Source organism: Malaclemys terrapin, chromosome 5, assembly GCF_027887155.1.
Source record: "Malaclemys terrapin pileata isolate rMalTer1 chromosome 5, rMalTer1.hap1, whole genome shotgun sequence".
Classification (NCBI taxonomy): Eukaryota; Metazoa; Chordata; order Testudines; family Emydidae; genus Malaclemys; species Malaclemys terrapin.
The window spans coordinates 135,246,690-135,265,840 of record NC_071509.1 but is presented as its reverse complement, the minus strand read 5'-3'; the positions used below and the strand labels follow the sequence as shown (position 1 = coordinate 135,265,840).

The window sequence follows — 19,151 nt, the reverse complement described above, 5'->3', positions numbered from 1 at the left end:
TTTGTTTGGCTTGTCTATTTAGATTGTAAGCATTCCTGGACAGGAACAGTCCTCTGACTATGGGTTTCTTCAGAGTAAGGGGGAAATTTTCAAAAGTGCCTAGGTGACTTAGAAACCTAAGTCCCATTTTTAAAAGTGCCTAAGTCACTTTTGAAAATGGAGATTTAGGTGTGTTTGAAAATTTTACACTAAATAAATAATACAGTGCCATGCGACTTTACTGGTAGTCAGTCATCGGATTTTGGGAGCACTGACTGTACAGACTCCATAAACGGAACCCCAAAGCTTATGAATAAAAGCATATTACTGTGGGCACTCTACAAATATTACAAATAAAGTTGTTAATGTTGCTCAGTTAAAATTTAGAAATGGAAAAGATAAAGTTGCTAAAGGAATTTTAATAAACATATTGAATATTTTTTACTTCTATTAACATAATAAACATAGTGACACATAGCTATTTTTATCTATATCGTATGCTTGTCTACACATGTTTGTATTAAATGTGGATTACAGGATTCACAGAGTGGCTAAGTTAACATTGCTGAAGACACCTTAACTTGTCCATTTCTGAACTTTAAGGATTTTAACTATTCAACATTAAAATATTGTTGTTTTATTTTAAAAAGGTCTGTAGTGGTAGTATACATTTATGGAGATAATACATCTCTACCCTGATATAACACGACCCGATATAACACAAATTCGGATATAAGTCGGTAAAGCAGTGCTCCGGGGGGCGGGGGACTGCACACTCCGGTGGATCAAAGCAAGTTCAATATAACGCGGTTTCACCTATAACATGGTAAGATTTTTTGGCTCCCGAGGACAGCGTTATATCGAAGTAGAGGTGTATATCCAATTAGTTTGTTCTCACAAGATCAAATGGTCCTCTATTAATAGTAATTATACAGGTCAGTATAGACACTGCTTCGGTGTCAATGAGAAAAACAAAAACTCCCAGCTGACTAGCTAATAGGCACCACTCAGCCAAATGTGCCTCTTAATTGTGAAAAACTGCATTTACTTATATGCACGGCACACTTAGGCCATAACCATGCCAACTGCATGGACAAACCCTTGCATCCATGTAGAGCCCCATCCAAATCAATGTGGCTGTGTGTGAGCACAGGGATCCAGCCACACAAACCAGCTTGCAGAATCAGGGCTTCAAACGAGAGCTTTATTACATGCATAGATACTTTTTGTATGTGTGGACCTATACGTGTGATTCTTCTCGTGGATATACTCCAAACGGTCATAACTTTGTAAACTCAAGCCCAACATTTTCCCAAACTAGCTAGAACAGCATACTCTGAATTTCCATGCTAAATTTGAACTTTCGTTCTCTCTGCCTTCTAAAATGTGGTTTTAAGAATAGGAAATAAGTATTATTAGGAATAGAAGAATTTCCTTTTTCAGCTGTATATAAAACTCAAATACTGCCAAACAACATTTCCTCTGTTTGTTTTTTAAATCATCTTTGGAAAACTTACCTCAAAAAAAGAGAATATTTTCACTAAGTTGTGAGCAAGCAAAAAAATAGCTAACATGAACTGCTGTAGGAAAACATACCAGTGGATACATAATGAGAGGAAGGGTTTGTAAGAAATATTAAGTTACAAAGAAAATTATACTTAATATAGATGGATGTAACACGACAAAGATACCCCATCAACATAATGGAAAGACAAGACAGTTCATGTTTCCTTACCATATGGCACACGGGGATGGTTTCCATTTGCTATGCTGCTATCTGACACTCCAGCAGCTTCTGTTATTGGGCCAGTGAGGGGAACTGTGCTCTCATCAGTTGCTTTGACTCCAGGAAGCTCTTTAAAAACAGGTGTCTCCTCCTCTTGAATTTTATCAAGACTTTCATCCGATATCCTTGACAATGCGGCTTCTTTCTTTAACCGGCCTACAGAAATGCCAGGATTATAATTCTAAACGAATCTTTTATAGGATGGTTACGGTTATTCAAACTTATCTATGCTACTGCTGGTATTCCTAACAAAATGCCAGTATCATTAAAAATATAAACTTGAATACAGCAACTTGAGTGGTTTGGTTTCTGTTTTGTTAATTAATCTAGACATACATTCTTTCATGGGAATTTATTACTAGCATATTTATCTTCATTAGCCTCTCTGAGAGCCATGAAAATGCCTTGTGCCTATCTACATGTTCACTAGGTGATGTTATTGAAGTCCTCCAATTTACTAATGCAATCTGAAACTTTCTATTTTTTTAAACTCTGCAACCCTGTTCAGCGGACATCGCAAGGTAGTTTTGTTTTAAGTTAAAAACCTATTGTAAAACAAAAAGCCTTGATTAGTTTAACTTTACAGTAAAATAAAAGAAATGGTTTAAATACAGTCATTATGCAAGTCCCTTTTCTTTCCTTTAACACCTATATTTTAAAACCTAAAATAAATATATTCAAGTTCACAAGGGATTTTAAACCACTAGCATTTTGTCTACTAAATACTTACTTGCTATTTTTCTCTTCATCCATGGACACACAAAAATCCACACTAGAACAGCAAATACTATAGCTATACCAAATGATGTTAGGACTATTATCCATATAGGAAGTACCAGTCCTAGCACTGTGAAGAGAAAAGAAGAAGAAAGTTAAAGGTTAATGTGCAAAAATGTCAGTTCCTTAAAATATTACAACTTCAGTACTAAAGATAACACACTGCCTACTTCTGCTGCATCCGTAACAAAACTGAACCCCACATCTTGGTAGCTAATAAGCTCTTTCAGCAGGGCTGGAGTTCTGTTTTGATGCAGCAAGCCTGTACAAGGGAAGGGATAAAGCTTTTGAAAAGGGTCAGTTTGGCCGATTAAGACCTCAATTATGGCAAAAATGAAATTTCACTTATTTGGCAAATGCCATACACTGAGGTCAAGAACGAACTATGTATGGTTAGAAAGTTAACGTTTGAAATGGATTTACAAACTATACTGAAAGCAAATGCATTGGAAGAGGAATTTCACTTGAGAATATTCAGTGCAACTCCTTTATTTACACTGACTAAAAGAATAAAGAAAAGCCTCTTAAAATATAGGCTGGAGTGTTACAGATTCTCAGCTGCTGTCAGCCGCAACACTTAAAGATTTGGGGCCATACTTTCATGAGTATTTTCTTGTGCACTATTTAGGCATGAATATACCCTGAGATGCAGAAGAAAGTTCATGTTAAGGTAACATTGGCAAAGTGGGTGTTGTCTCCCCCTCTGGGGATTGTCCACTAGAGAACAGCAGCTTTTTGTTATGGTCAGCAAAAGAAGTGACATCATCAGCTCATCTGCACTGCATGCAAAATGTCCTCAGTTCACAGCCTACTGGTAACTCATGTGAGAGGGATGCTCAGGTTCCCACACACACACATCCATAGGTAACCCTGACTCATGTGGTTGCACAATGGGTTATTTGAAGTACTAAAATGGCATGCACAGATTTGAAGACTTGGTCCTCAGGATTTCTGCAACAATGCACATAAGCCCTGCTCCTGCTCCCATAGAAGTCAGTGCAAAATTCCAATCAACATCACTGCTGCTGGACCAGTCCCATAATGAGTGCGAACATCAGTATTTTAGCATACATCAAGACATATTGTCCACTATGGTAAATCTTTGCTTTGGACAGTAAACCCTGATGCTCACCTCAACATCTGCTTAATAGGCCACCTGAGTGCCTTGCTCACCGTGTCTCGATCCTGCAATCCTCAATCATGTGAATAACTCGTACTCACATAGTAGCCTCACTGAAGTCAATAGAGCGCCTTGTGCAAGTTCAATTTGATTATGTATTTAGGAGTTGCAGGATCAGGTCCTCAAGGAAGAAAGAACTTGGGCCTTGATTTTGCAAACACTTACCTTTGTGTTTATCTTGAAAACCATGGGAATACTCACATGCTTAACTTAAGCACCTGTGTAAGAGCTTACAGAACAGGGGCCTCAGAGTCTGACCACTTATTTTGCTATGTCTAAAACAGATTTCTCTCTTCATTTATATATTTCAGAAAGTGTGATGAGAAAGGAAGGATGTTAAAATTACTCTTTTGTTTATGTTATTTATTAAGCCACTGCAGAATGCCTGGCTAACACGCTGTGAACAGAACTAGAAAGGAACATTTCTGGTTACCCTTAAACAGCGTGTGCACCAATCCAATTAAGAGAAGGGAATAGTTACAGTACTATCCATCAACATCCCCCTCAGAATCCCCAGTCCCTTCCAGGGACTATATGAGGCTTGGTCTACACTTAAAAGTCAGTCAACATTGCTACGTTGGTCAGGGCTGTGAAAAACCACACCTCTGACTACGCTGCTCTAACCCCCTATGTAGATGCAGCTATGTCGAGGGACGAACGCTTCCATCATATGTAGCTACCATCGTTCAGGGAGGTGCTGTTCCTGCACTAACGGAAAAACTCCTTCTGTCGGAGTAAGCTGCCTCTACACTTCCGGCTTATGCCAGCACAGCTACGGTGACGTAGCGCTGCTAGTAGTGTCTCCGTAATACACACATCACCTCAGAGGCGTTGCCTTAATGCTACACTGGCTATGGACAGTTTCTTGTAATGAGGGGAAAATAAAGGAAATGAATTTAGATACACTGGGCCAGGCCCTCAACAGTGTAGCTCAATTGGGTATGCCAATTTACACCCACTGAGGATCTGGGCTGCTAACTGCAGTTTTAAAAAGCTTGACCACTCTCACAACACCCAAGCAGCACTAGAGGGACTGCAGCGCTATGTCCTCTATGGCAAAACATCCCGAAAGAATCCAAGTGGGCTGGTCCTGCGCCTCCTAGGAAGCCATGAGTGACAGAGAAGAGGGCAGCAATGGAGCCAAGAGTAAAAAGATCAAACCCTCCACTGAACAGACTGCTTGATCTTCAGATTGTCATACATTTGTATTTAAAAAAAATCAAGACAACCATTAAGGTTCTGGGAGACTAATGGAGCGAGATCTACTAATCCTTTGCCTGTATTATTTGTTAACATAAGAATTTAACATGCATTAAGTTTTTATTATTCTTCAACGGTGCACATCAGGACCTGTGAGCAAATACAAAATGAATTAATACTAATGCATGGCAGAACACAGCTTTCCTTCTGGACTTCACATGCAAGAGTTTGCACTCACCTGGTGCCCCTGCGTACATGACGGAAAACACATTAATGGCTACTGTAGCAGCATAGAACGCTGGAAGTGCACGAAGGCCATTGGGTACAGGGTCTTCCTGCATAATAATGAGAAAAGAGGAAAAGTCACATGGGTTTGTTGTGTACACAAGAACCAGGACTAGCAAAGGTTGAGAAAAAAAAATCACCCATCCCCCACCATCAGGTGGTTGGATTGGTTGGATTTTTTGGCTTTCCCCCCCTACTTCCAACCACTGTGTTCCCTACTCTCCAACCCAGTTACCCTGGGTAGATGGTGAGGAAATGATTTGGGTTTGTATTATTCATAAAACCTACTTTCATAGCAATGGTGCCTCCAGTCACAAATAGGATAACAGCTTGGGGAAGAAGGTCAGCATAGCAGTTCAATGGCGAGTAATTTAAAAATATGGGCGGCAGCATTGTCTCGTGGATGGGGCGCTGGACTCCAGTCAGGAGACCTAGGTTCTGTCCCTGGCTCTGCCACTGACCTGTTGAATGGCCTTGGGCAGGTCACTTCATCTCTCTGTGTCTCTATTTACCCACCCACCCATTTATCTGTCTTGTCTATTTAGACTTTAAGCTCTTTGGGGCAAGGACTCTCTCACTGTGTGTTTGTACAGAACCCAGTTCCATGGGGCCCTGATCTTGCTAGGGCTCTAGGTATTACTGGTATTACTGCAGTGACCTAGTCAGTGATTTCTAAAAACCTATTTCTAGCCTCTGTTTAAAACACTGAATGTTTCCATCTGCTGACAAAGGTTTCTGCATGTGCTAAATAGGTAATTGTATTAAAGCGGTGTAGCATATTGACAGTCACATGTATAAATGTAGCAGATGAGTGTAACAGTGGAAATTCACATAAATCCTTTTGTGCCTCACAAGTAAGGCTGTTAAGTGTAAAGAACTGCTATTACCCAATAGTTACAGGTCTTTAAGATGTTGTAGTCATGGGGGTCTCACTGTAGTTTTGCATCTACCTCATGTGCACAAGACCTGAGTTTTTTTTTGAATAGCAGGATCTGTTGGGGCTGTGCATGTACCCCATGCCTCCTCATGCCAGGGCACTACGGGTAGGTCAGCCAGGACTCTCCCTCTCCCTTTAGCAAAGCTTCTGATACGGTCTCCCACAGTATTCTTGCCAGCAAGTTCAAGAAGTATGGGCTGGATGAATGGACTGTAAGATGGATAGAAAGCTGGCTACACTGTCTGGCTCAATGGGTGGTGATCAACGACTCGATGTCTAGTTGGCAGCCAGTATCAAGCGGAGTGCCCCAGGGGTCCGTCCTGGGGCCGGTTTTGTTCAACATTATTAATGATCTGGAGGATGGTGTGGATTGCACCCTCAGCAAGTTCGCAGATGACACTAAACTGGGAGGAGTGGTAGATACGCTGGAGGGTTGGGATAGGGTCCAGAGTGACCTAGACAATTTGGAGGATTGGGCCAAAAGAAATCTGATGAGGTTCAACAAGGACAAGTGCAGAGTCCTGCACTTAGGACAGAAGAATCCCACTCACTGCTACAGGCTGGGGACCGACTGGCTAAGCAGCGGTTCTGCAGAAAAGGACCAGGGGATTACAGTGGATGAGAAGCTGGATTGAGTCAGCAGTGTGCCCTTGTTGCAAAGAACGCTAACGGCATATTGGGCTGCATTAGTAGGAGCATTGCCAGCAGATCGAGGGTAGTGATTATTCCCCTCTATTCGGCACTGGTGAGGCCACAACTGGAGTATTGCGTCCAGTTTTGGGCCCCCCACTACAGAAAGGATGTGGACAAATTGGAGAGTGTCCAGCAGAGGGCAATGAAAATGATTAGAGGGCTGGGGCACATGACTTATGAGGAGAGGCTGAGGGAACTGGGCTTGTTTAGTCTGCAGAAGAGAAGAATGAGGGGGGATTTGATAACAGCCTTCAACTACCTGAAAGGGGGTTCCAAAGAGGATGGAGCTAGGCTGTTCTCAGTGGTGACAGATGACAGAACAAGGAGAAATGGTCTCAAGTTGCAGTGGGGGAAGTCCAGGTTGGATATTAGGAAACACTATTTCACTAGGAGGGTGGTGAAGCACTGGAATGGGTTACCTAGGGAGGTGGTGGAATCTCCATCCTTAGAGGTTTTTAAGGCCCGGCCTGACAAAGCCCTGGCTGGGATGATTTAGTTGGTGTTGGTCCTGCTTTGAGCAGGGGGTTGGACTAGATGATCTCCTGAGGTAACTTCCAACCCTGATATTCTATGATTCTCTGTTCCCTCACGGTTCCATTGGCAGCTGAGGATGAGTCACAGGTTCCACACGGACCACATCTCAAAGATCCACAGTTACTCTAGGCCAAGTAACCATTCTCTCTTCTTTGAGTACGTGTCACTGTAGATCCCACTACAGTGACTGGCAAGCAGCATCTACTCTGAATGGTAGGAGTGAGGCGTTTCAACTGTATCAGTCAAACAGTGGTAGCAGTACTGCTCTCCTGAGCGTGGCACTTGACCTGGCTGTCCTGTCAAAGGCATAATGTTTAAAAGGAGTCAGTGGCTTGCCTACAGCCTTGCAGATCTCAGAGACTGGAATGTTCCTGTAGCAGGCGGAAGAGGCTGCCTGTGCCCTGGTGGAGTATGCATTGATGTTCAGAGGGTGAGACTCGCCAGCTATCTGAAAGAAGGTGGAAACACATTGTGATCCATTTGGAGGTTCTCTATCACTAGATGGCTTGGCCTTCTGATGGGTGCCAGAACTGGCCACAAACAAGGAGTGAGACAGTCAGAAAGGGTTGGGCCTATTAAGAAAATAGAGCAAAATTCTGGACACATCCAAAGCATGTAGCTTCTTGTCTGCTGGCATCTCGTGCAGCATCACAAGTCTTAATGAGCATAGAGTACTATCTGCTTGCTAAACAGCTCTGCGAGTCCTCGATCGTGGCCTGTACTTCTCTGGGGATTCCCAGTACCTGGAGCCACCGTGTTCCACACATTGTTACTGCAGCGGTCACAGACCTGGCCATGGTGTCAAAGACATCCATAACTGTTTGCAAGGCCACTCTGGTCACCAATTGACCTTCTCAATACATGGATAGTGGACCCCAGTAACCCCAACAGGGCAGTGGTAGCATACCACATGAATACGGCTGGCTCTTAGGACAGGCATTGGACTGGTCAGTACCCAGACATGGCTGGTGGCAGCTGAGCCTTGTAGGTGAAGCTGGAAGGTCTTTCCATGGCGGTGACCACTGAAGGATAGGCACAAACGTCTGCTCAGTGTATGTGACTCTCCTAGGCAGAAGAAACACTTACCGTGTACATCTTTCTGTGGAATTAGACCATTCCAGGATGGACAGGGTTTGAAGCCCGCAGGTTTTGAGTCCACCATGCTAAGTAACCTTGTATGGAAGAGGGCGGGAATGTAATGTGGGGGCAGGAAGGATGGGGCCTAACCAATAATACTCAGTCCAGATGAGTTGATATAGATCATGGCGGTTGTATGTAGAAGAATCAGAAGAGTTCTGACTGTTTGTAGAAGGTTTAGCCAAAGCTTAGAATTAGTGGGTTGGACACTCACCAGGGTCTCTCTCACTGCCAAATGCGAGGGAACTGAGAGGAGGGTCATGACCATCCCATCCTTTTTACCCCCCTTATATGGGAGCAGGAGGAGGCATGCACAGCCCGGACAGACACCGCTATACAAAAACACTCTGGTCTCACACGAGGCACCTCTCACCGAACAGTGGGATCCACACTGACACACATTCGAAGAACTACTGTGTTACATACACAGTTGTACAAGTTGCTACCCATGTGTATCTAACATTGTACAAAAAATTGTATATGTTTTTTGTGAAATATGCCATCATGTAATTCATACACACAAGTGGGCTGAGTTTTAAGTTGCATTTTCAGCCTAAACTGTGATTTTTCCTGAGTTTTGAGTGCTTAGATATATGGCTTGATTGTTGTTCTATGTATGTTTTTTGCATTTCATTTCACAGGTTTAAAAAGAGAGGGGGTGAGGGAGATCATCTCACTGAAATGTCCCACATGAATTATAATCCCAAAGTTCTTCATATCCCACACAAATGTGGCATCCCTCCACTTTTATTGTTGACATTTATTTATATTAGAAATAAAGAATGAAGCTGAGGTTACTGAAGAGTTACTTATGCCAAAGGAATTAATACTGCATCTATTTAAATTTCCTGTATGGCTTTTTTTTGTTCTCCTTGTTTTGGGTCTCCGTGACACTGCATCCCACATTTGGGCCACAGCAGATTGGGAGGTCTGAGGGAGGCAGAAAATGATAATAAAGGAGCATCTGACTTCAAGCACTGCTGGTTTGCAAACAAATGCAGACAGCGCTTGTAAATTCCACAATGTGGAACTATTTGGTTTATTGCTTCCTGGATGCTGCTGCCCTCCCCTCAACTGAAACCCAGCCGCCACCGATTGCGGCTTCCTGAGCATCCAGGATAACGTACACCTCAATCTTTTTTTTGACTTCTGGTGTACCAGAAAACCAGAGCTTAGAATTTCACACCTGTTAAACTCTGTTTTGTTACTTGGCACTAGCTAATTCACTCCTATTAAATAAAGGTTACGCTAGCACTGTCCTGGTTAAGCAGCATTCATTATCATTTATCATCATTGTGCAAAGCCATTTTCAAGGAGATATGCTGATAAAGCAGCCATCCCAATATGCCATGTCCCAGTGCAGTAGTGTATATTAAAATAAATGCTTTAGATTTACATAGCACCCTTTTAACTCCTTGGAAATGTCAACAACCAAATGGTGCACAGCTGTCATGACCTCCATGCACTGGAGTGGAGAGTTGCTAGCCCCTTACCTTCTTTAAAATTAAGAATCTAATCAGCAGAAACAGCAGTCCAGACATCAGACCAGATAACAGTGGGGAAATAAACCAAGAGGCAACTGAGGAAAAAAAGATATAATAAACAATAAGTGGTAACATCCCATGTAATTGAGGAAGTTCCTGTATTTTTCAAATAGGAGAATAACCAATGGACAATGTTTATGTTGATTCTTCTCGCACAGCTGGCATTGCGATTATATAGCTTAGGTGCTCTCCTAGGATTTCCAAAAGCATTCAGCACTGGCTTACGTCAACTCCCACTAATGCTGAGCACTTTTGAAAATCTCACGCAAGAGGCTTCCAGAATAACATTGCAATTACAGCAACTGCACCACTCACAAGAATTTTCCCATGGCTGAATGCTATCGGAATAAGAATTCTGATCTTTGGTTAATCTTTATGGACCTGAATCCTGAAAGCTGCTCTGGGTGAGCAGACCCGTTCCTGTTTAGAGCCCAACTGAATTCAGTGGGACTCAGTGAAGGCACAGGGATCTGCCTGTTAGGGGCAACTCACAGGATCAGGGCCAAGATTTATAGCAACAAGTTACAGAATATACTGTTGTGATCTGAGTTTTGACAAGGCAAATAACTTTTTACAATTGACAAAAGTGCTCAGAGCTGACCTCGCTCTTCTCCCCCTGCAGTCAGGGATAAAACTCACACTGCTTTCCCTGGAAGCAGAGTTAAGCCAGCGCTGAACACTTCTGAAAATCCCACCCAAGAGTGCTGATGGTTTGGGACCCGTGGTTTTAAGAACAGACTGATCAGTTTAAAAGTTTTGCACACACTGATATTTTACGCTTGCCTTTCGGCTATTTTACCTGGCTATTTTACCTTCAACAAAAATATAAGAACAGAATTTTTAAAAAAATGTAGTTTCAATTAGTCAAATGCCCCTGCGGTACGCTAGTACCTTCTCCATCAAAACAAACATAGGGCTAGAGCGTGACTTGGACTACGTGCCCATGCAGAGTGGGAAGAACCCCCTTAAACTCCTACAGGGGCTACCCTAGATCTTGGGACCAGGTGCTCAAGCGTAGGTGGGTGCTATGTGAATGCTTATTCCCTCCTCAGAGCAGGGGTGTGTGTGTGGGGTGGAGGATGAGGGGCACCTTGGCTCCACCCCTCATTTGCTGACCAGTACAGCTGAGCCTGTGTGTGTGTGAGAAGAGAAGAGAAGAGAAGAGAAGAGAAGAGAAGAGAAGAGAAGAGAAGAGAAGAGAAGAGAAGAGAAGAGAAGAGAAGAGAAGAGAAGAGAAGAGAGATGTCATAATTTGCTGCTGGTATCAGCCACCACCAAAAGTACTCCCCCTTGGGAGTGAGCAGGGGAGGATCTGTCAGCCCTGAGGAACAAAGTCTCCCAGAGCTACTCCTGGGGTGATGCAGTTTGCACACCACCCCTTGCTCGGGGCGGTGCCTCAAGCCACCATCTAGCCCTTAGTGAACACGACACACACATGCCTTCTGAACAACAGGATTTGAGGGGGATGGAAGTTAAATGCAGCACATTAAAATCATGAGAGAGTATTTCTGTCAAAACGTTTGCAGTCAGTACATGATTTTCCACATACCCTCACGCATAAAAGGAAATGTCAATTACCAATCTTGACAAGCTGCATCCACTGAACACCCTGCGTACCGATCGCAACAAGTGAGAATCCAATGGTAGCACCCACTATGCAGTGGGTCCCAGATACTGGGAGTTTCAAGAAAGAGGCAATCAGCTGCCAAACAGCAGAACCTAGAAGTTGAAAGGGGAGGAAAATATCAGATATAAACAATGATAATAGCACCAACAATAACAGTGTACTGCATGGCTCTCTCAACCACATGCTCACATTCCTCTCCCAGAGCTGCCTACTCCCTGCACCCACAATAGAAACTAGAACAAAACATTCTTTATGATGTTCCGTCAGCCGCTAGAAGGACACATTGACATAACCGAGCTGTGAACTTCAAATCTCCTTGAGATTCTGTCTTACAAACAGCACTTCCTGATCACTCCAATATTTACGGACCAGGTTTATCTTTAGTTCACATCTCTCCTGTTGTCTAGTTCAGGCTAACGGGACATTGGGGTGGCACAGAAGTGCTGCTTTTGTGTAGCTTTTAACCTTATAACCCATTTAATCAGTTTGTGCATAGAGTCAGAGCTAATAAGCATAAGAGTGGCTGCTGGGGAAAACACTCACTTTCGATAAAGACTGCTGATACCCTCATGCATACAGGCCATACTGGGTCAGACCAAAGGTCCATCTAGCCCAGTGTCCTGTCTTCCAACAGTGGCCAATGCTAGGTGCCCCAGAGGAAAGGAACAGAACAGGTAATCACCAAGTGATCCAGCCCCTGCCGCCCATTCCCAGCTTCTGGCAAACAGAGGCTAGGGACACTATCCCTGCCCATCCTAGCTAATAGCCATTGATGGACCTATCTTCCATGAATTTATCTAGTTCTTTTTTGAACCCTGTTATAGTCTTGGCCTTCACAACATCCTCTGGCAAAGAGTTCCACAGGTTGACTGTGCATTGTGTGGAAAAAATACTTCCTTTTGTTTGTTTTAAACCAGCTGTCTATTAATTTCATTTGGTGACCCCTAGTTCTTGTCAAGTATCAGGGGGTAGCCGTGTTAGTCTGTATCTACAAAAACAACAAGGAGTCTGGTGGCACCTTAAAGACTAACAGATTTATTTGGGCATAAGCTTTCGTGAGTAAAAACCTCACTTCTTCGGATGCAGAAGTGAGGTTTTTACTCACGAAAGCTTATGCCCAAATAAATCTGTTAGTCTTTAAGGTGCCACCAGACTCCTTGTTGTTTTCCTAGTTCTTGTGTTATGAGAAGGAGTAAATAACACTCCTTATTTACTTTCTCCACATCGGTCATGATTTTATAAAACTCTATCATATCCCCTCTTAGTCGCCTCTTTTCCAAGCTGAAAAATCCCAGTCTTACTAATCTCTCCTCATACGGAAGCCATGCCATACCCCTATGAGACATGAATATCCCAGCAAAGCCCAAAGAGACATGAAAGGTTTGACCAATAAGCTGTGGAGGTTCTTAGTCTCAAATGTTGCTGGAGCAAGTCCAGTTACTTGGCAGCAGAACATTGTGGTGCATTTTGGGTGCTTTGCGAAGGTGACTCCTGGAGGGTGCAATGCCCTTTCAACAACTCTGACTATCAGGGGTGCATGAAGCAACACAGAGATGCTCCAAAGGGGCTGAGTATCCCAGCCTAGGTAGGAACAGCAATGCTTTTGCTGGGGGACGAGTGGTAAGGCAAGGAAAAGAAAAATCAGCGAAGGAACTAGATTCACAATTAAGGGACAGACACAGTGTGAGCAAATAACGAGAGCAGTGCAACAAGAGAACGCTAATGCTAGTTTGTCACGCTCAAGGTCTTAATATCCAGGCAATATTCCAGTGCCACTGCTGTCTGGACTGGGAACTCGGCCTGCTCCATTCAAAGGCAACGAGTACATCCCATTCGTCTGGGCACATTGCCACCAAAGCTTCCTGGCGAATTGAACAAAGACAGTGTCAGCGGAACTGAAAAAAGGTAGTTGAGGTTGGAAAAGTTGTGAACTTTAACAAAGGTAAGCCCACCAGTACACCCCTCTCTGCTACTTTATGTGACGAAAAGGGCATTCAACACTGGCTGCTCCTCTTCTACACTGACGTTCGTTGGCTTTCACAGGGCAAAGTTTAGAATCGCTGGATATTGCTCAGAGAAGACACAAGATTTTCCTTGCTGAATGTGGCTCTGCCCTCGCTGAATACCTTACTGACCAGCAGTGGTTTTCTCTGAATGCTTCTGTCTAGGGGCAAAGGGCGACATTGGTTCTCAACCTGGGGGTCAGACAGGTGTCGGAGAGAGTGGCTACCATACCCTTTGCATATTGCTAAGAGGGCAGAGTCTGAGGGCAGTTCAGGTATGGGAAAGGTTGAGAACCCCTGCGACAGAGAATTAGAGGAGGAAGGCAGTGGGAACAGAATGCATATTCCAGAGAAAAGGAAGGAAGTTGAAGAGACAGATGGGGCTGAGGGAGAGGATTTTTAGGTTTTGGAAAACCAGAGCATGCCAAGAGAGATGACAGAGGGTGGGAATAAGAAAAGGAGTTAGAATAGGGTCAAGAGGACACATCAACAGGTTATACCGTGACAGTAAGAGATACCCCAGAGTTCAAGAGTGGGATTAGAGCAGAAAGAATACTAGGCAGGGGCCACTGGATAGTGACCTTGCAGGATGCCTCCCCCCAAATCCCCAGCTGACTGAATTCCTTATGCATCTAGGATGCCACTGGCGGGTCAAAATGCAGTCTTTCAGTCCTGCCACAGCATCTGTCTCTTTCACAAGGCGATGGTGGCCTAGGCTGCACACTCCAGGAGGGCTATAGGATGAAATAAATCTTCCCTAAGTGGGTGGTTGTCTCTTGGACCAGGCAGCTCACCCTAGTCGAAGTGGTCAAGAGGCCTACTGCTCAATAGCATAGAGACCAGGGTGCCTTGCTGTGCCCTTTGCTACTTGTCACTTGCAGGAGCTGGGGAACCCCTTAGGCAGGCCATACGGACAAACAGGAAGTTCCCTGACTTTTTCTGGCAGATCAAGGAACTTCTGGTCCCAGGATGGATGCTCTGTCACCTGTGGAGAGCAGAGGTCCTTTGCTTTCCCTTCCCACTAACAGGCAAGGTCCTTCAGCTCAAAGTGAGGACAGACTGGCTCAGGTAGAGGCTTCAAGTGGCTTGAATTGTCTCTGTGATGGGTGAGGGTTGGCGCATTGACAGAAGTTCAAAGGGCTCTGACACGGGCTGCACTAGAGGTTGGAACTCTGCATCCAGACCAAATCTTCCTGTGCCAGGGATCACTAGTCACAGCACCCCTGCTGCCCTGAGAGATCCTACCTCTCCCGACACACTGCAGCCAGTACTGAGTGCCTTGCAGAGACCCTCAATGACTGAGCAAGGTCTCTTAGCATATATTGTTACCCAGAATCTCTGTCCCCTCTCTGCTCCTAGTAGCAGGGAAACTCTGGAGGCCTTGGCATGTAGCCTCCTGGGAGTTGGGGGCTGTGACAGAAGCAGACAGGAAGCTGCTGCCTCCTGCCTCAGTCTCTCGTTGGAGCTCAGCACCAAGGCTGCAACTGTGTAGAGAAGCCAGTGCTTGAAGGAGTCCTCTGCTTCCAGGGTGACAGTGCCAGATGCTCTGGAGGGGAAGCTGCCCTGCTGGGCTTGACAGAGGGCAAATGGGCGTGTACTGATGCGTCCCAGTCCTGAAACTCTGGGGTCTTGGCTGATTCAAATTTCCTACTCTGAGGATTTACAGGAGCCTCTCTAGGGTGCCTCACAAGAGAGCTCTCGGGCCTTCAGAGTTCACAGGGTAACATGCTGAAAAGATTATGCACCAGACGAGGCCCCTGAAGTGCTGAAACAGAGCACTGTGAGAAGGTTCAGGAGCACCACAAGTGACTCAATGGACGAGAGTGAGGAGAGAGAGAGGGAAGACGTGATGAGGCAGAGAAAACATTGGGGGGATTTAAAGCTACAGAAGCGCTGGGTGGAGCGGCAACAGATAAGGGACAGGTGGGTGATGCTGAGGAGACAAGGTGATGGCCAGAATCGGAAGACCAGAGGAAGCAGTGCTTTGTGAAGACTGTTTTGGCAAGTAGACGAGTTGATCTAGGGTTCAAGATCAAACAAGGCAGAAAGAGCAAAGAGGTGGGCAGCCAGTGGCAGGCAAAGGCTATCAACATGGAAGTGGAAGGCAAGGGGAGACAAGTGGAAGGACTGTGAGGAGAGGGAGAGACAGGAGTCACAAAGGAAGGTGGATGGAGGGGCTGTGTGGGCAGCAGATAATAGTAACAGAATGGGAGAGGTGAGACAAGTCGGACTGAGCGTTGCTCAAAAAGAGGAAGGCAGGGGCTGGAAGTGAAAGGAGCAGGAGAAGAGAAGCCCAATACTCCTAATGTGATTTCTGGGAATGACTCCAAATGGGGGACCTAAACCATACAAGCCCTTCTGAGGATGGGGATGGAAATTTTATGATACCAATGCCCACTGCTAGGACAACTATCACCTGAGTAAGCACCAGCTGGTCAATATTACCTTTATTAGGAAACTCTGGCTGAGACTGTCCAACCTGACACATTGAACTCCGATCAATGAACATGATGGTAGAACTCAAGGTACACTTATGCAAATGCTTTAGACAGGTTTGAACAAGGATTTATCATTTTAAATCAGCTATTTCATGATCAAATTTCCCTCTGACAGAGATGGAGCTATTCAATCTTGGCACTGCACATAGCTCAATATGGAAGTCAACTAGTAAAACTAATCTCTCCCGGGCCTCCGTCCCAAAACAACTGGCACTTCTACCCCTATTGGAAGCCCTAGCTGAAACAAGGAGCACCTGCTCTGTAATTTATAGCTTTCTGTTGTTCTACTCCAAAATAGAATAGATGAACTTGTAAACTTTTGAGGCCAGCACGTGGGATGTGCTGTGAATGAGACGACGTGGTAGAGTCTGTAAAAAGATCAGATAGGTCAACCAGATATAAAATTGTAAATTCTGTAGCAATTTTTTTTTTTTATAAATAGAATATACTTGGTTCCGTTCCTGATAGGTCACAAAAATATGTGCAACAAAACCAAAGCCGTGCTGGAATTGTGGCAAGATTGCTAGTGAATATGCAAGGTCTGATACTATCCCTTATTTTATCATCCCCAGCCAGCAGAAGGTTGGAGTGCTAGAGAGAAAGTAATTGGGGCACTATTAGATGGTAAGACCCAAGGAATAAAGGTGACCTGGATATACTTAAGGCTGGAGATTGGGGACCAGAGGGAAATACAATTTGGGTGAGGGCAGAATTAGCTTTTGGAGCCTGCAAAGCCCAAAGTCACGGAGGCCCCTGATTGTCTGGACCTGTGCAGCTCAAAAGCTTCTCTCTCTCACCAACAGAAGTTGGTCCAATAAAAGACATTACCTCACTCACCGTGTCTCTTTTAGATCCTGGGATCAACACGGCTTGAACACCACTACAAACATTCTCCATCTTTGTCATTATTTTATAAAGACCACAGGCTTTGCACTGCTCCCACTGTGACCACCTAGGGCTGGCCTTTCAGACTTGGGAAGTCCAGGGTTTTTGATTTGGGGGGGGCCTCAGACCAATCTGCAACTGTGAGTAAATGCTATGAGCGTGGCTGCTGCAAGCTCCCCCTCCTAGTCCGCCGCCTGGTGCTGAGCACGTGGCCGTAGTGCAAGAGGCAGCTGGGAAGAGTGGACCAAGCACAGGACTGAGAGCAAGGGACTCCAGGCTTTCTAATCCCAGCTGTGACACTGTCTCCCTCTGCTGCCTTAGTCAGGTCACCTAAACTGTCTGCCTGAGTTTCCTATCAGTAACACTGGGGTAATAGTTACCCACTGCATCGGGACAGCGTGACGATTGGTTGATGCTCTACAAGTGGTAAAATTCACCAAAATGCCCCCCAAATCTTAATGGTCCCCAAACCTCCAGCTTGCTGGGAAACCAATTCAATGAAACATTGTAAATGTTGGGAACTATGCACAGCCCCCGACTAAGTAACAAAGCTCCACTTCTGCCGCTGCTCTTTATATAAAGAGAGTTACATTTCGGTGTGCCCTGAAGAATCATTTCATTGGCCCTCCCCAAATTACTAAAGCAGACCCTGTGCACAATAGTGTGATCATGGTGGGGAAGAGTCCATTCCATGTAGAGAGGGGGAGAAAAATTGTTTCCCAAGCCCAAAGAAAAGGGAGAAAAAGAAAAGGAGAAAAACAACCTGATTAAAAGGGAGAGAGAAAAACACAAAGGGAAAAAAGCAATTGGTACGGATAAGAAAGGAAGGAAATTGGGAGAGGGAATCAAGGCAAAGAAAAAGAGCATTTGTGGTTAGTGAACTTTATTTCATTAACTCAGAGATTTAAAATGTGGAATTTATTTTTTAAAGCCATCACTGGAGGACAGGAATGCAACAGGTCACAAAGTTCAGACTGGCTTATATAAATGTCTTTGCAAATGAGCTGTGTTCTTTGAGCTCCTGGCCAGTTGCCTTTGCAGGCAGTATTCAATGCTTACAAATGGGGTCACCTTTGCCTGGACTGGGGGTTTCCAGGACTGGGGTGTCAAATGAGGAAAATGAAGCCTTCCTGCTAAAAGAGATCATGGTTATTAAGCATGTACGGTCAGCAGACATGTGTCACTTCAACTTCAAAGTAGGGTATGCTGCACCAGAGCAAGTGGCAGTTTAAATTTATGCAACTATGTCTGTGCTAAAAGTCCCCCCTTTCGCCCCCGTGTTGGCAAGTCTAAGTATACAGTATAGTGGTACTAGCAAACCTAGAAAAAGGCACTATCCTAGATCTAGAGAGACCTAGGGTATGTCTACACTACCCACCGGATCGGCGGGCAGCGATCCATCCAGTGGGGATCGATTTATCGTGTCTAGTCTAGGCCCCGAGCCCTCTCCCGTCAACTCCTGTACTCCAGCACTGCGAGAGGCGCAAGCAGAGTCGACGGGGGAGCAGCAGCAGTCGACTCACCGCAGTGAAGACACCGCGGTAAATCGATCTAAGTATGTCGACTTCAACTAAGTTATTCACGTAGCTGAAGTTGCGTAACTTAGATCGATTCCCCCCCCCGGCAATGTAGACCAGGGCTTAGTGTCTGATGATTTACCAGACAATAAGTCGGGCACTGGGCCAGAGATATGATTATTATACTCTTCTTCCCAGAACTTGGCATTATCTCCACAGGAGTAGTCATGGAAAGAGAGAAGGGGGAGGGAGGGGGTGCATCCCATATGACTGACTCCTATCCCTCTTGGCTAGTGAAAGAAAGCAAAGATCTTCTGGGAGCCCTGCTAACAGAATGCCATCTCCCCTTTTGAAGAGGTATCCTGACTCCCCACCCCAGAGCACACAACCTCCGAACAGTATTAGAGAAACCAGCACTCGATGCTCAGACTGAAGCCCCACACAAAGTGTGTTCTGGAGGAAAGGACAGAGAAAACAGCTGTGTGTGTTAGGCTTTGTGCAGCAGATCTTTGCTGACAAGCACTGTATGCAAACTGTAGAGAGATTAGAGGAATTGGACAGAAATGCAT

The 19,151-nt window shown here is 44.8% G+C and overlaps 1 protein-coding gene across 5 annotated transcripts in view; it reads right to left on the bottom strand.

The window, feature by feature from the left end:
• SLC20A2 (solute carrier family 20 member 2) overlaps positions 1-19,151 on the bottom strand; it is a 67,563-nt gene that overhangs the window by 21,457 nt on the left and 26,955 nt on the right. For all 5 annotated transcript variants that reach the window (XM_054029394.1, XM_054029396.1, XM_054029395.1 and 2 more), the window contains exons 3-7: positions 11,631-11,771; positions 10,002-10,087; positions 5,161-5,257; positions 2,496-2,612; positions 1,715-1,921 (exon numbers count right to left, since the gene is read on the bottom strand). In XM_054029394.1, the coding sequence (XP_053885369.1) occupies positions 1,715-1,921; positions 2,496-2,612; positions 5,161-5,257; positions 10,002-10,087; positions 11,631-11,771 (648 nt within the window). The remainder of the gene's footprint in view (positions 1-1,714; positions 1,922-2,495; positions 2,613-5,160; positions 5,258-10,001; positions 10,088-11,630; positions 11,772-19,151) is intronic.